This window comes from Artibeus jamaicensis, unplaced genomic scaffold (assembly GCF_021234435.1).
Source record: "Artibeus jamaicensis isolate MK-2021 breed Jamaican fruit bat unplaced genomic scaffold, CSHL_Jam_final scaffold_369, whole genome shotgun sequence".
NCBI classification, from domain to species: Eukaryota; Metazoa; Chordata; class Mammalia; order Chiroptera; family Phyllostomidae; genus Artibeus; species Artibeus jamaicensis.
In genome coordinates this window covers 10,578,737-10,596,425 of record NW_026522042.1, presented here as the reverse complement: position 1 = coordinate 10,596,425, position 17,689 = coordinate 10,578,737, and the positions used below count along the sequence as shown (strand labels likewise).

Sequence of the window (17,689 nt, the reverse complement as noted above, 5' to 3'; positions counted from 1 at the left end):
AAAACCTGGTGCTAGATTCTTTTTACTTTCACATTTTTAAGTTTCCATAACAAAAAGTCTTACAAAACACTTGTCCCACATTTTCATGACTTATTTTTTATGCTACCAGGGAAGTAGTTGTTCTATATAGTTTTTAAATAAAGATTTTTAAAAGAGTTTTAGATCTATAGAAAAAGTACAAAGATCGTAGTACAGGGTGTTTCCAACACTCTTCTCTATTATCGACAGCTTACATTAGTACAGTTATCATTAATGGACCAATATGTTGATACACTATTAACTATCAACCATATGTTATTCAGATTTCCATAGTTTTTACTTACTCTCTTTTTGGTATTCTATAATCCCTTCCAGGACACCGCATTCCATTGAGACACTATGCCTCCTTAGGAACTTTTGGCTATGAACAGCTCTCAGACTTTTCTTGTTTTGTTTTTTTTATTTTAGTTTTTACTTCTCAGTCTACATCCTAAGTAAACTTAGCCAGGTACTTTTGGTAAATAAAAACTTTTAAAATGTACAGAAATACATCATTAATAATTTTTTTCATGCTAATATTATGTCAAATGAGAATCTATGGCCTGGGGAGAGCTGGTGAAATTGCTCATGTTTATATGCATAAAATATTTTAGGAAGGGTACGTAAGTACAGTGGTTGCCTCTGCGGACTGGGAGTCCAGGATGAGAAGGAAACTCACTTTCCCCTAACTCCTGATGACCACTGGCCTCCATGATTTCTGACGAGAAATAAGCCATTAATCTATCCCGTGTGCATGGTGAGTGGCTGCTCTTGTTGCTTTCCAGATTTTCTTTTGGTTTTTGGCTTTTAACTTGACTTTGACTATGATGTGTCTATGAATGGGTCTCTGAGGTCATCCTACTTAGAGTTCTTTGAGCCTCGTGGAAGTGTGGGTTGATGTTTTTCACCCAATTTGGGGCATTTTGGGCCATCATTTCACTGAAGTCTCTTTCTGTCCATTTCTCTCCTTTGCCTCCGAGAATCCCATTTGCATACCATGGTACGTCTGACAGTGTCCCACAAGCCACCAGCCTCTGTTCACTCCTCGCCATCCTCACTCCCTCCTGTTCCTCAGACGGCACAATCTCAGCTGACCCGTCTTCCTGGGTGTGGGTTCTCCTGCCCGCTCTGATCGTCGGTGGAGCCCCCGCTCATGAACTTTTCAATTCAAGTATTGTACTTTTCAACTCCGGAATTTCTATTTGGTCTTCTTTAAAAAAGAATTTCTGCCTCCTTATTGCTATCCTCTTTTTAGGAAGACATCATTCTCATTCATCCCTTTAGTTCTTTAGAAATGGTTTCTTTATTGAACATATTTAAGACAGCTGATGAAAATCTTTGTCTAGGCAGTCCAACAACTGAGCTTCCTCAGGGACAGTTTCTATCGATTGCTTTTTCCCCATGGGTATGAGCCACACTTTCAAGTTCTTGGATAAATGTTCTCTGGATGGCTGCAAGTCTTCAGTTAGTATCTAGAGTCCTGACAATTTGTGCCAATTTTCCCATTGTTTTGGGAGAAGAGCAACGTTTTAGATGTCCTTACTCTGCCATTTTCCCTGCACCTTCACTAGCTCTTTTGAATTACAGTATGACGTGCACCAGGCTCACTCAGGTGTTGGCAGAATTCCGTTCCACGTGGTCTCCTTGCTGGATACAGGCTGGGAGCATTCTCCGTTTCTAAAGGCTGCCTGCATTGCCTGGCCTTCCACCCTCTTGGGCCAGCAGGTGGGCCGAGTCCTCACTCTTCGGGTCTCCCCGTTTGCCTCCTTTCTCCAGCCTTCCTTTTGCACTGCATCTCACTGGATGTCTCTTCTGCCCCCTCCTTTGCTTTAAGGGCTTCTGCAGTTACACTGGGCCCACCAACATAAACCAGGACAATCTCCCTATTTTAAGGTCAGCCAATTAGTGATATTAATTCCATCTGCAAAGGTCCATCATACCACATTAAGGCATTAATAGCATCCGGACTACCACTTGCACCATACTTTAACAAGTAATTCAGTACTTGTAAAAACTTTTTACAAGGAGGAATATCTTTAGCTATGGTGCCAATTTTAACAGAGTCCACAGTCTTTACACGCTAGTTGAATTAACTGAAACTAGATTAAATGAGATTATTGTCAGGAGTTGGTAAGATCAAACTTCAATGCAAATATAATTTATAACTTAAAAAAAAGTTTTCTACAACAGTAGAAAACTGGTGTGGCTCAGTGGATTGAGTGCCAGCCTATGAACCAAAGGGTCACCAGTTCAATTCCCAGTCAGGGCACATGCCTAGACTTCAGGCCAGGTCCCCAGCAGGGGTGTGTGTGAAAAGCAACCACACATTGATGTTTCTCTCCCTTTCTTTCTCCCTTCCTTCCCCTATGTCTAAAAAATTAATATATTAAAATCTTTAAAAAGTTTTCTATACACAAATTTTTTTCAGTTTTTTTCTTAATATATATTATTGATTATGCCATTACAGTTGTCCCATTCCCCCCTTATTCCCCTCCACCCTACACACCCCTCCCCCACCAATACACAATTTTAAAATAAAGTTTCCTATAACAAACATTCAATTTCAGTATACTGAAACTATTAAAACCAATCTTTCAATAATAGAGGAAAACTCTTTGTTCTCCTTAGTAAATATACTTTAAAAATTTGGGGGATGATAAGTTATAGGATGAATACAAACATTTCTCTCTAAAAAAGACTAATTTCAAAAACGACTAGATAAACAACTTCTTAGAGCCTCTCTAAGGGGTCTGTCCTACTAAAAAAAAAGTTGCAGATTTTTATTTTAAAGGTAATAATCGAGGGCCAAATTAAGGCTATTTGGTGCTAATATTTACTTCCACATTCACAGAGAGGCAGACTCCAGACCTGTGAAGGACTTGTAGCTGGATGAGGGACACAGCACAGTTGTCCCCTCTGGCTGCATATCAGGTAAGAATGCAGCTCCAGCCCAGTGGCAGTCAGCATAGGAGCTGACAGTCCCAGGGTCACAGGGAACTGCTCATCTCAGCAGACAGCCAGGAAGACTGGATGGCAGAGACCACTGAAGAGAAACACAGAGCCAGGAGCTAGCTCTAAGCCTCCATGATCTGACCTCACGTAAGCACCACAGAACATAGGCAACACCTCAGGGAGAAGTCAGAGAAAACCATGAACTGAGTTCTAATCCTCAGTGATTGGAATGGGGGGAGGAATGTAACTGACACCACCTGAAATTATGGGACTGGGTTAGACTTTCTACCGCCAGGCAGGGTGGGACTAACCGAGACCCAGTTCAGAGTCCTCACCTTGCAGCAGAGAGAACCTGGTCTGCCTAGATTGCTCATTGCTAGTAAATCTCAACATGGATCTATAGGGCAGGGCCCCTTTGGGAAATGTCACTACTACCGATAGTGATAAATAGTAGCACACTTAAGCAGGCTGAGTGGGTGCATACCTTCTGCATGACCTTGCGGGCCCGCCGCAGCTGCAGGATGTACCACTGCGCCGCCGGGAAGGAGCAGCGTGCTGCCCGGAAGAGCAAGAGGAGGCGCTGAAGGACACCAGACAGCTTCTGGCGATTCTCTTTTTCGGCTTTTAAAGGGAGATCATCGCCATCTTCCTGAAGAAAATAAAGCAACAAAATTTATAGCCAGTCATATGAGAATTTAAAGTGTTGAAATGACAATAAAAGAGTGCCTCTCAAACCAGAACATTTCTGGAGATTTATAAAAAAAGATGTTGAGGCATAGCCTTGGAGATTTCAACTATAGCTGTTGCTAGTGCTACGAACACATTTCTCTCCCCTCAAACAATGTGGGGGCTAACCGACCCGACCCCAAACCCTCCCCCACGACGGTGAAAGGCCACCACCCCTGACTCCACAGGGAGAAGGTTGCAGGGAGAGCTCCTTCCAAGGAGAAGGGCCGTCCCTCCCTCTGCCTGGAAAACTCGTTCTGGTGTTTCAGTGTCACCTCCTCTGGGAAGCCCTCCCCCTGGGCTACCCTGGCTCAGACCCCTCTCTTACAGCTTCTACTAATTCACTCTGCATTTTGTACGTTTCCCGCGACACTGAGCACTACCCCGGAGCAAAGGCCTTCTTGCGTGTCTGCCTGTTGTCACGGTGCACAGGATGAAGTTCAGCGTGTAGGAGAAGGATCCGACAAATGCTTGTTGAAATACTCCACTCAAGTCAGTAGCTAAAGATTAACCTCCCCGAAAACGAGATAATGTATTATACACATCTGCTTCCCACCACTGCCATGTGTAAACGTTCTGTTTTTAACCAGGTATCTGCCCCTCCCCTACACAGCATGATTCCCAGCTTCCAGGGAAGGACACAGGCCCTGCACTGTCCCTAGCCAAGGTCACTGACTCAAGGACAGGCAAGTGACCTCGGTCAGTCTCAGAAACGTGAATCTCAGTCTTCTGCTTGGAATGCTGGGAGAGAAATACTTTCACTGCTTTTTCTTCACCCCTTCCCTCTCCACAGCCATGGACAAGGTGTCCTTAGAAGGTGCTGGCAGCCATCTTGCTCCCACAAAGGGAGCCACCTTAGGAGCTGACACCTTAGAAAGCAAATGAGATGGAACCCCCGTCTTTGGTGGCATAACTGAGGCAGAATGAGGTCAGTCGATTTTGACTGTTTTCTACTACATAGTTCTAACCCAACGGATTCTGATAGACATAGAGTGACAATTAGTAGAAATCCTACCACTGAGGTTTACTTTAACAAAAATGAGATAATGAAGCGCTACTAAGGATAGTAACCACTCCGACTAGTATCAGCATAACATGTCCAACAATATCTTCAATGTGATTCCAATTTCCACAGCAAATGCTGAAGCCTCAGATCTGAGAGGAAAGAAGAATCACTGAGAAATACCATGGACTATTTATTCCTCTCGTTGTAATATATTACATTTGAAATATTTTAACATATTGAAACATAACTCTAAATATAGCAATTGAGACTGTAACTCTAAAAAAGGAAAAAAGTAGATACAGATAGGAGTTGCTAATACTGCAACAATGAGTAGTGAAGAAACAATGCCAGAATCACTTCAAAATAGTAACATGTTAAAATAATTTCAATGTAAATAATTTACATTAACACTTTAAATCTTAAAACCAGCTAATTGTAATGTTATGATATGCAGTAAAAGCAGAGGAAAAGTTCTGGAGAATAATATAGTATTGCTATTTATAAAACAGAATCACTGGTTGAATAGTACAGGAGAAAAAAAAAAGATCTTTCAAATCAAAGGAAAATCAAATTAAGTCTTTCAGAAGAGGCAAAGACAACAAGAAAAATACAAGGCTGAAATAGTGTACGGTTTCCAAATCCCGACATTTGTTACTTTGTTACCCTAAACAAATGTCTATGGTTTTAAAATCTGGATCTAGAGAAATGTCTCTGAATTTTGTTTTATTATTGCAATAATTTTAACATTTATTAAATACTCACTACGTCCTAGGGCCTAAGGTAAAAGGCCTTTACACCTAATCCTCATAGCGATGCTACTGGAAGTCTTACCATCATCTGCATTTTACTTAAAACGGTTTAAGTACACTGTGTAAAATTACAGAATTCATAAACAGCAAAGCTGGGATCCAGAAGTCTGTCTCCGGAGCTTGTTTTTATTATCAAGTTGATAGTTTTAAAAACTGGACGAAATCCACTTTAAATGAAAAGGGCAGGCTTACCTCGCTCAGAACAGCTGGCTGAGGACAATACAGCGGGGGAGCCGGAAGGTACAAGCCAACTGGCACCAAGCCCCAGAGTCTCTTGCTGAAGTCCTTGGCCGAGTCCACCAGGAGCTGAAAGGTCTCCGAGAGGACATCTGCATCGGCCATAACTGCTGCTTTCAGCACTTCTTGCAATGCCCCCAACAGCAGATTTACATCTTCCTCTTCGATGGGATCTACCCAATGCAGAATTAGGCAAAATAATAACAATGAACATTGTACTTATCACTCTGAAGAGGCAGACTGTCAGAAATGAACCTAGTGCTTGACATGCACACATCCAAACTTCTGGATGGAAACTTAATCACTATTCTGTTACTTTAAGATTATAGGCAATAATACCACATATACTTTTTCCAAAATTAAATGGCATTGTAATAACAACCATATAACAAAAATATTTTTGAAATACAGTCCTGAGTAAAAAATAATCAATAAATAAATTAGTACAAAAAAAGAATGTCAAAAAAGACACCGAAATATACAACATTGTGTGAAGGCAGTGACTTTTAAATTTATTAGTGCTCTCATCATAGTACTTTTCTTACAGAAGTTGATAACAATGACTTAGAATGTGTTAAACATACTGTAAAGTACAGAATGTAATATGAAAACACCCAGGTACTGACTTTTCATCCTTGACTGATATCAGCACTTTGGCTACATTCAAATTCTATTTTAAAACAAAGTGTTGCAGATATAGCTGAGACTTCTAAGCATGCACCACACGCCACTCCCTTCTCAGAAGGCAGCCACGCGCCGGAACTCGGTGGGGATGCCCTGAAACTCCTATCACACATGCGGTGTGTTCTCCTACTTACACTCTGAGGCTTAACTCCTCTGCCATGTTTTCCAGTTCTTTCCTTTGTATCTGTTTATTTTCTCTCTCTCTGTATATCCTTCGTGTGTGTTTGTATAGAGAATTCAAATTCACTTTCTAGTTCATTAACCACCTGCTGAGTTTGTTGTCTTTAAATTGGTTTACTGGGGTATAGTTCACCTACAGTCAAGTTCACCCTCTTTAAGTACACAGTTCAATGAGTTTCCACAAATCTGCACAGCCCTGCAGGGACATCTCCATCACTCAGAAAGCTGTCTTACACCCCAACGCTGTCAGGTGCCCCCTTACTCTGAGGCAACCCCTGATCTGTGTCCTGACCCTCCAGTGCTGTGTTTTATAAGATGTTACACAAATGGAATCATACAGTAGGTAGTCTTTGTTGCTGACTTCTTCCATTCAGCTTCAAGGGCCTGCGATCACCCATGCTGTTGCGTGTTATCAACAGGTTGCTCTTCTTTATTATTTAGTGTTCCACTGTATAGATATATATCTGTCCATTCACAAGCTGATGGGCATTTTAGTTGTTCAAGGTTTTGGCTAGCATGAAAAGCTGCTAAGGAAATTCAGATACAGGTCTTTGGGTGGACCTGTGTTTTTATTTTTCTTGGGCAAACATCTAGGGATGGAATACATTGAGTTTTTACTTTTTTTCTAACCCCTGGATTTCACTTAATTTCTTTAGTCTTTTTATTTTTAAGATTCTATTTATTTATTTTTATAGAGGGGGAGGGAGGAAGAAAGAGAGGGAGAGAAACATCAATGTGTGGTTGCCTGTCACGTGCCCCCTACTTGGGACCTGGCCTGCAACCCAGGCATGTGCCCTGGCTAGGAATTGAACCGGTGACCCTTTGGTTCACAAGCTGGTGCTCAATCCACTGCACCACCCCAGCCAGGGTCCACAGGTTTACATTAATTACCCTGACCACATGAAGGTAACGCACCTGTGAATTGTTTGTATTTTGAGCCCACTTCATTTTTTGCTTCCAAAGAGGCTGGCTGACCTAAAAAACACTGGAGTTTTTCCTGGAAAATCTGTGCTGGAGTCATGTTTAATGGCAGATTCTGACCCTTTTTCTTGAACCTGGAAATCACATCGAGTTAGGAGAAATCATTTCAAATTTTGAAAAAAGCAACATGCACACATCAAGAAATGTAAAGTTTAAGAAACAGTGAAAATCACCATCTTCATTCATCCCATATTTAAGGAGGAAGTAATCAAGAAACGCCACAATAAGGCGTGAGGATTTCGGCTCTCCACCACCACGGCGTGCACGGGTCTCCCACTCTGGTTCCCCTGCTGCCCTACACACGTACTCTGGCCAAACAGAACCAGCCTGGTCTCTGCCACCTGTCTTTGCTGTGTCTGGTGTGTTCTCCCCCTGCAACTACTCAACCCATCAAAGTCCTGCCTTCCTTTCAGTGCCCACCTCAGATAACGTCTTCTACATAAAGTATTTCCGTCCTCACGGCCCTGCTCCCCGGGGTTTCTGCCCTCCCCACACCACTGGCCTTTCCTTTCCGCGGCCCATAACTATAATGATGCTGTGTCCTGTTTTCTCTGTTAAACTACAAATGCTTTAAGCACACATACTATGTACCACCTTATATCCACTGTGATATCTGGTATATAGCTTGGCATAGAAAGTTGCTTAATAAGTAAATGTATGGGTAATTATTGAATTAAAAAATATAAAAGACATAGCAATTCCATAATATTCAGAAAAGTTAAAATAAAGAGATTAGTTTGATTAGCTGAAAACTCAAATCCTGCCCTCCTGGCTGGTGTGGCTCAGTGGGCTGAGTGCCGGCCAGTGAATCAAAAGGTTGCTGGTTTGACTCCCAGTTGGGGCACACGCCTGGTTGTGGGCCAGTTCCCCACTTGGGAGCATCTGAGAGGTAACCAATTGATGTTTCTCTCCCTCTCTTTCTCCCTTTCTTCCCCTCTCTCTAAAAGTAAATAAATACGATCTTAAAAAAAACCTCTCAAATCCTATTTGGGACCAACTCTCCCACTGACTATAAGCTGTCAAGAGCACTACTAAGAGATACATGATGTAAAGAAACACTTTAATACAAATAAGTAAGCTGCTGAGCTGTCTGACAGTGTCCACGAGCTGCATGTAGCTATGCAAATCTAAATTAATTAAAACTAGATTGCAAACCCAGTTCCTTGGTCTTGCTGGCCACCTCTCGAGCGCTCAATAGCTACTCGTGGCTAAAACCACACTGGACAGCACGCACAGAACATTTCTGTCCCTGAAGAACTTCGACTGGACAATGCTGAACTAAGAATTCCACAGAATGTGCAAAAGAAGTGAAAAATACTTTAGATGATACTGTTACACTATTCCATAAGTTTGCCTAAAAATACGCACCTGGTGAAACTGCCGTCTAGTTTGCAGAACAGCTGGAAGGCCACGCCAATTGAAACAGATGTCTTCCAGTCGCCAAGCTCACGCGCCAACCACACGGCTTCCGGAACCAGGCCCCCAATAAACAGCAGCTCGAGGGCATATTCAACCGTCCACACGTTGGAAAGGTTCTGATCTCTAACAACACTGGCCACTTTAGAGTGTTGCAGGGGGATAAACCGGAGGGGCCACTCTGTAAGTTAAAGAAAATGGATATTACAATTACAAATATCAGAACTCACACCTCCTTACATGGATACACATAACTCCTCAATCCGTATTTTCTACACAAAACCACAACAAGGAAGATGCACACAAAATGGGCTAAAATAATAGTTTAAGAGAAAGCTCCCTGGCGGGTGCAGCTCAGTGGACTGACGCAGGTCTGCGAACCAGAGGATCGATTCGCAGGGCACATGCCTGGGTTGCAAGCCAGTTCCCTGCAGGCCAGTTCCCAGCAGGGGACGCACTAGAGGCAACCATACATTGATGTTCTCTCCCCCTCTCCTTCCCCTCTAAAGATAAATAAAATCTTAAAAAAGAGAGAGAGAGAAAGCTGTTGCACAGTATGTTAACCCTGAGGAATGTGCCTTGTCAGGAGGTCACACAGCGAGTCCCAGCATTCTTAACAAATGAAACAGACCAGAGTAGCGACAGAAGAGGCAGTATCAGAGTACACTACGCAAAATAAAGGTAAGTACAGCTTAATGACATGTTTGTGTCAGGTCATATAAACCAAGGCAGGCACGTTTACACGCACTGGGTCACAGTGTCCAGTTTGTTAGCTTGGGCTGCTCTGAAATACATGTCTGTTTCTCCTACTAGATTACGAACTTTGGGGAGCAGAGACTGAATTTTCCTCAGAACGTCATGCGGTAAAAAAACTTCTCTGCAGTAATACCCAAGCATGTGAAGTGTTCAATGTATTAGTGCTTTTAAGAAAGTTGGGAGGTGCGGTTTTCGACACTCCTGACTAAACCGCAAATCTGGCCTGGAATTAAACATGAAGGGCCACGCTCTTCTCCCCAGCTTTCTGAACTTGCCCTAATTAAAGCAACTTAAATAAGCACCTTGAACTATTATTTCTGCAAAAACACATATTGCTACAATTTTCCCTCCCTCCCTTAAAATAAAATTGGTACATGTGGATTTCTGCTCCTTGAAGTGAAGTGGCTGGTTTTTCAGGGGACCTACGTCGGCTCTTTTCAGGGGACCTACGTCGGCTCTGCCCACACCAGGCACTAACTGTTTACTAGCTTTGGACACATTTGGACAGAAACAAAACACCTAGTCCAGCATCTGATTGATTGATTGTGCACACGCAGCCAACCAGGAGGTTGACGAGATTGTGCCTGTTTTTTTCTTCCCTGAGCAAGGCACCGGACCATTAAAAAATGTGAGTGACTTAATCTTGTGAAAATGTGACTTTCACATGGCAAACGTCACACTGAATAAGCAACTCAAAAAACCCCCAATGCATTCACTCACTAGTTCTGATTAGAAAATTAGCATGAAATGTACCCTAAGTCAAGCCTGCTGATATCATTTTTAAGATATAAGGAGATCAAATAAATTAATGGATATATACAAAGTTTCAGATATTTAAACTTTCAGTAATCACAGTCTCAAACACAGGAAGAAAAGGCAAAGCCTTCTCTTCTACCCTCTCTCACTGAGAAGATAGCTACACAGGGTATAAAAAGGTGTGCCCCCAGCTTTTATGAATGTGTATGAATCTGTCCAAAAACAATTCAATAATTCTATCCCCTCTCTTCCTAGACTGTGATAAATATCAGTCTTCCGTAAGTATGTAAAGTGATCTGTACAGGTAAAGATCAGGAGCCCTGACCAGTGTGGCTCAGTGGGTTGAGCAGCAGGCCATAAACTGAAAGGCTGCCAGTTCAATTCCCAGTCAGGGCACGAGCTTGGGTTGTGGGCCAGGTTCCACCCTGGGGGGGTGTGAGAGGCAGCCAAATGGTTTCTCAGACATCAATGTTTCTCTCCCTCCCTTCCCCTTTCTCTGAAAAGGAATAAAATCTTTTTTTTAAGACAAGATAAAGGTCATGAGCAAACAGCAAGTCCTATACATACTGCAGGGTAGGAAAGACAAAACAATTGGAGACAAATTTTCCAAGTTCCAGGATTTTAATGCTCACCGCCCCCCTAGATTTTTCTAAAATGCAGTACTACCCCTCTTTTTCAGGACAATGTAGATTAAGGCTACAATTTGTTGTCAGAAACATTAATACCACAAATAGGCAATGTGTGATCAATACCCAGGCTGTGGCCAAAAAAAGGACTTAAATATAAACCACTCCGAGAACAACAAATGTCAAGGGCACAAGGGAATAAGGAATCCACTTCTGAGAGTCTCAGAAGACACTGCATGAGGGTGAGCGAATGGAGCCCAGGTCTGAGTTAGGACCCAGCAGCGGTGGGCGCGTGCTGGGGAGCAGCTGGTCCTGGAAGAAACCCAGCGCCAGTTTCTCTGCTCATACCAGCTCCCTCAGAACAGCCACAAGCAGGCCAGGACCAGCTCCAGGTGGTCTCAGGGAAGCAGGGACCTACTAGACAAGGAGCCACTAAACCACTAGGAAATTTCCCTTCTGATCCTACACACACATGACTCTCTAGGGGCCAGAACCTCCTGAAGAACCCCAGGGGAGACTCGGGACTAACACTCCTGTTGAGGCGTCCCAGTGGGTGCGGGTCGCCCCTGCTCCTGCCCACGCCCTGGGGCAATTACAGAACTGAACACAACATACAGATATGCACGGGTCTGTGATTGGTTACATTTGCTGACCACTTGTTCTAAGTTCTGCTAAGCTTCTTTTTCTTTTTTTTATTTAAGATTTTATTTATTTATTTATTTATTTATCTTTTAGAGGGGAAGGGAAGGAGAGAGGGAGAGAAACATCAATGTATGGTTGCCTTTCATGCATCCCCTGCTGGGAACTGGCCTGCAGGGAACTGGTCTGCAACCCAGGAATATGCCCTGACTGGGAATTGAACCGCAATCCTCTGGTTCGCAGGCCTGTGCTCAATCCACTGAGCTACACCAGCCAGGGCTTCTGCTAAGCTTCTAATTACATTACGTCTTATTCCACTCTAACCCATCCACATATGCTCATACATATTTATCAGTTCCTGCTGTTTCCTGCTTAAAGCACTCCAGTAACTCCCTGCTGTACTTCAAATTCAGATTCCTCCTCCTGGCTGACATCCCCAGGCCCCGTCTGCCTCTGACTCCATCTCACATCGCGCTCCACCCCACCCTCTATGCTCCAGCCACCCGAGTCTCTCTTTCAGTCTCTTCTTCCTCTGGGGCTTTCCCACGAGATCAGGTTCTAATGCCGTAAGTACTGATGCATCCATGGCTGGCTCTTTCTCATCACTACAAGTTCGGCTTAAAGATCCCCCTTCAAATAGCTCGTCCCTAACTTCACCACCTAAAACAGCCTCTCAGTCACAATGCATTGTTCCACTTCAATTTTCTGCACAACAGCTGTTACTGTTTGATCTATTTTATTCATATATTCATTTACTGAACTTCCTGTCTCAACCTATCAGGTACAAACTGCATAGAACACATATTTTCTTTGTTTTGTTCAGGGCAGTTAGAATAAGTCTGCTTTGAATGTCCAAACAAAAATTACAGATTGAGCACGGGCCTGGGAATCAAGCAACCACGGTTCGATTCCCAGTCAGGGTACATTCCTGGGTTGTAGGCCGGGTCCCAGCAGGGGACACACGAGAGGCAACCATACATTAATATTTCTCTCCCTCTGTCTTTCCCTTCCCCTCTAAAGATAAGTAAATAAATAAATCTTTAAAAAAATTACAGATGTTTTCATACTGTTAATTTCATATGGTGCAAGGTAACACATCGCCAGCACCTAGAACACTGCTTGGCACAGAGGGCACTTAATGGGAGTCAGTAGAATGAATGGCTATCGCGGGAACCTGTGCATGTGTTTATCTCCATGGGGGCAGGGCGGCTATCCAGCACAGAGAGATTAGGTCCATTTTTGACCCTGTCGATGAAATGATTAAATAGAGCTAAGCAAATGATCCAAATAAAATTATAAAAGCAAACGATCCAAATGAAAAGAATTCTAAATCAGTATCCTCAAAATTTGTTAAATCTGTATATAAATGAAGGTGGCAACCCTTTTACTTTAAAAATGAAAACTTATCAACTGGTCCAAAATTTGTGATTTTAAAAATCCATACTCAATAAAAACAAACCCAGGCAAACAGCGTTCTCAGACTTTACTCCTTCACACATAGCCACTGTGTATCTCCTCTGTGTCGGGCACTCAGCTGTACCGGTGTCATCTGCATAGAATGACGGCCCGTGTATAATACTATTTTGAATATTATGAGCAAGCACAAGGTGAGAAAATTATTTGTTTGCCACATTACCTCTTTTAACATGAAGGGGAGGAAGAACGTTGACACTGTGAGGCGGCAAAATGCACAGCTGCCGGTTGGTGAAGTAGGCGGCCATGAACCGGGCCATGCACTGGATCACCCGCACTGCGGCCTCTGGGTGCGCTGCTCCGGTCACCCCCCACTCGCAGGGGGGCTTCTCGGGAACTAAGGGACACAGCATAGGACCAAAGGCGATTATGATCAAACTGTTGAAAGCAGTAATATTTAAATTCCCTACTTTATAGATGAAGAAAATTATAATTAATTACTTAGATGAGTACCCATGGCCTGTACAAGTTAATTTATGACAGGTATCTATACTTCTTAAACACAACAGAACAAAAATAACTAGCTCATAACTATGAGCACATACACCTAGGAACTTTTTATGACTTTAAGTTACTAGAGTTTTTTTTTTTTTTTTGAAGATTTTGCTTATTTTCTTTAGAGGAGGGGGAGGAGAGAGAGGGAGAGAAAGATCATTGTGAGAGAGAAACATTAATCGGTTGCCTCTTGTATGAGCCCCATTTGGGACCTGCTGGGTGGAGGGAGAAGGCAGGGTTGAGGGAGTGGGATTTATGTCAGGATTCCTGGGGTGCTTCTCATATAAACAAACAGGAGCAAACATGTATTATCCCTACTCGAGAATCAAAACTCAAAAATATATACCGGCATTCAGGAATTTGAAATAGTTAAAAACTACTAAATACATAAAAATACTAAGTTAACTATAATTTTTATGAACTTCATGGCCCCAACAACAGCAAAATACCTTTGCTTCCCAGAAGTCCCTTGGTGCTGGTCAGTCACAAGAATACAAAGTTCTATACAGGTAGAGGCCATTTCTGTCTAAAACCCCAGTCCCTGCCACTCCTCCTTGCATGTAGTAGGCTCTCAAAAGTATTGTTAACAATTGTTTTGTGTGTGTGTGTGTGTGTGTGTGTGTGTGTGTAAAGGGACTCGAGAGGATTTTGTTAGCCTTTAAGTAGTATTTTTCATTTGGTTTTCTAAGTTTAAAGAAGGCTTTTGCTCATATACAGCTAGCAGAACTTTGTTTGACACTAGGCATCAAAAGTGTTAAAACCATGGGTCCTCTTTAATCCAGGCACCTCATTTCTAGAAATTTATCCTAGAGGAATTATGAGTAATGCTCACAGGAAGCTGTGGACAATGCAGCATTATTCGAAACAGCAGACAGTTGGCATGGCAACTGCCTCAATGTGCAATAACAAGAAAAAGAGTTGCCCTGGCTGGTGTGGCTCGGTGGATGGGCGCTGGCCCGCAGACCAGAGGGTCACAGGTTTGATTCCCAGGCAGGGCACACGCCTGGGTTGCGGGCCATGTCCCAAGTAGAAGGTGTGCAAAAGACCACCACACACTGATGTTTCTCTCCCTGTCTTTTTCCTTCCCTTCCCCTCTCTCTAAAAATAAATAAAAAATTTAAAGGATTAATGGATTTGATAAAATGAACACTGTTTACATTGGAAAGTATTTATCACAACACGAAATTTAAAAAGATTACAAAACAGACCTGTGGCCAGATAGCTTAGTTGGCTAGAGTGTTGTCCCAATATGCCAAGGTTGCAGGTTTGATCCCCAGTCGGGGCACATACAAGAATTAACAAACAAATGCATAAACAAGTGGAACAACACTGATGTTCCTCTCTTTTAAAAAAATCAATTAAAAAAATGACAAAACAGAATATACAGCCCCCAAAGTATACATGCATAAATGACTATACACAAAGAGTGATAGGATTATAAGTGATCTGGTTTTTGTCTTTGTACTTTCCACATCTTCAAAATTGTCTAGAATAACATGCATTACTTCCATAACAAACATAAAAATTTAAAAAGATTAAAATCACAAAGAGTAAGAAATCTGTAAACAGTAGTTAAAACCATATGAAACTAAGATGGCATAGCCCTGGTTGGTGTGGCTTGTGGACTGAGTGCCAGCCTGAGAACCCAAAGGTCACCGGTTCAATTCCCTCAGGGCACATGCCTGGGTTGCGGGCCAGGTCCCCATTTGCAGGTGTGTAAGAGGCAACCAATCGATATAGCCTTTGCACACTGACGTTTCTCTTCCTTTTCTCCCTCCCTTCTCCTCTCTCTAAAAGGAAATAATCTAAAAAGAAAAGATACTGAGTGGGCATGGGCTGAATGGGCCTTTTCAGACACACTGACCTGAGCATTGTGTTCATTTGGGTGACCTTTCACGCTGGGTTTGTTTAATCAAATGCGCCTCTTTTTACAATGGCAATCCAAATACCCTGCAGCCTCTAAACAGATTTTTAAAGACTCAGAATACTTCACTAAGTGATTTTCATCACTTTACCAATGCACCTTAAATAACATTTAAGTATACGTTTATTAAGAAAAATATTTGAGTAACTAGTACTATGTCTAACAAATGTCTGTGAGAAAACAATTAGACCAGCTCAGCAGGCAATTGCTGCTGAGTCCTGGAAATCCAATGATTAAAAAAAAAAAAAGAAGGTTCTTGCTGGTGAGAGGCTGCCAGTTCAAAATTAAACCTAATAGGGCAGGACGACCAACTTTCACATATAAGCAATTTCCTACCTAACCCTATAAATACAAATCAATGAGATTAAACACACTGATTTTTGAAACACATACCTGAACTATCTTCATTTTCTCTTACCGGCAGGTGGGACCATGTCAGTACTTCTCTCACCAGCTGATCACACAATCCCTGAGCATCATTTAAATTGTAGCTGTACAGGTGGCAGTACAAAAGAGAAAGGTAATAGCGTATCTGAAGAAAACAGGTCCTTCTTCCTCCTTAAACCAGAAAGAATCAAGTGTACATTAAAAACCTGTCAGCAAGGTCATGTTCTTGACCTGGGTGCTGGGTAGACACTCGGGGAGTGTTCAGTTTGTGAAAATTCATCAAGCTGTACACCTGCATTACATGAACCTTTCTGTATCTGTTTCATACTTCAGTATAAGTTACTTCAAAAGTTAGGTGAGCAATACTTTGTTCTTCATTGTAAGTCCCGAACAGTCATATTTTCTGTCATTGGGCCCTGGGATGTACCCAAGGAGAGCTGTGAACCCTCCCCATCTCAGCACTAAGGTTCACTAACACCCACGTCAAGAGCACATCATCTGCAACAAAGGAGAACATGGTGACCCCCAACTCCTAAGAAACCCTACAAATATCAAACAGATGGCCGTAGAGACTCCCCAAAGGAGGGGAGACCAGTAAGAGAGGAGTCCTGGCCACAGCTGGAGGGCGGTTAGGACTGAGAGTACTGGCTGCCGGTCCCTTACCAACTCTTCCTGAATAAAACAATTCCAGCTTTATCTGGGGTCTCAATGCATCCGGATCACAATTTCTCACCAGATGTGACCTTGTGAAAATGTGACTATGTTCCGAACCAAGAGATACTATTGTGAACTTTCCCAAAACGCTGCTTAAAGAGGGAAAACTCAGCTGGAAGGAACGCCTTCTCCTGCCTTCCTCCTTCCTGCTGCCTGGAAGGCGGGGTGATGGCCGAGCTGCAGCACCTGCCGCAGGGTGCGTGACTGCCTTCGGGTAGGAGGCAGTGCACCGAGGAGGATGGAGTAGAGAAACTCCGTCCTGCTTTTAGCCAGAAAGAGAAAAATACACTTCCTCCTTGAGCAGCACTGTTAACTTTCAGTCCCCAGACCTAGAAGCCATCCTCAGGGACACAGTAGGAATGAAGAAGTCCGTGACAGATTCACTGTGAAAACCCTTCCTCAGACTTCTCACTCCTTGGGGCCACTCTTCTTCCACTTGGACAATGCCCAGACTTGAGAATAACTACGTGAGACTTCTTACGAGCCCAATTGCTCAAACCTGTTAACTATCTGTCAATTGTGACTCCAGCTCCCAGCACCTGCCACAGGATGAGAAAATCACTCCTTGCTTACAGAATTCCTCTTGCAGACCTGGGCAACTTGCAGGTAAAGTTGTTTTATTTCACTGATTCCCAGGGCCTAATACAGTACGAGGCACAGGGCAGGCCCTTGACAAAGACTGGCTCAGTAGGTGAATGAATGGAACACACGGAGCCCTGGCCGTCAGAAACTGTACTCAATAACTGGATGAACCTGACCATGTAGCGGTTGCAGTCAGGGCTACCTCTGAGGTTGCCAGCTCAGAGCCGCGGTCACACCCTCGGCCCTGCAGCACAGCAGCTGTCACAGGGGCCTGGACTCCACACCCCTCTGCACCCAGCAGGAACTCCGTGCAGCCCATGCTTAATCC

General features: G+C 43.0%; 1 protein-coding gene across 1 annotated transcript in view; it reads right to left on the bottom strand.

Annotated features, from left to right (window-relative positions):
• The window catches only part of CPLANE1 (ciliogenesis and planar polarity effector complex subunit 1), a 90,187-nt gene that overhangs the window by 54,857 nt on the left and 17,641 nt on the right, over positions 1-17,689 (bottom strand). The window contains exons 16-21 of the mRNA XM_037128974.2: positions 16,072-16,236; positions 13,423-13,596; positions 8,962-9,190; positions 7,528-7,667; positions 5,704-5,921; positions 3,455-3,619 (exon numbers count right to left, since the gene is read on the bottom strand). Of these exons, the coding sequence (XP_036984869.2) occupies positions 3,455-3,619; positions 5,704-5,921; positions 7,528-7,667; positions 8,962-9,190; positions 13,423-13,596; positions 16,072-16,236 (1,091 nt within the window). The remainder of the gene's footprint in view (positions 1-3,454; positions 3,620-5,703; positions 5,922-7,527; positions 7,668-8,961; positions 9,191-13,422; positions 13,597-16,071; positions 16,237-17,689) is intronic.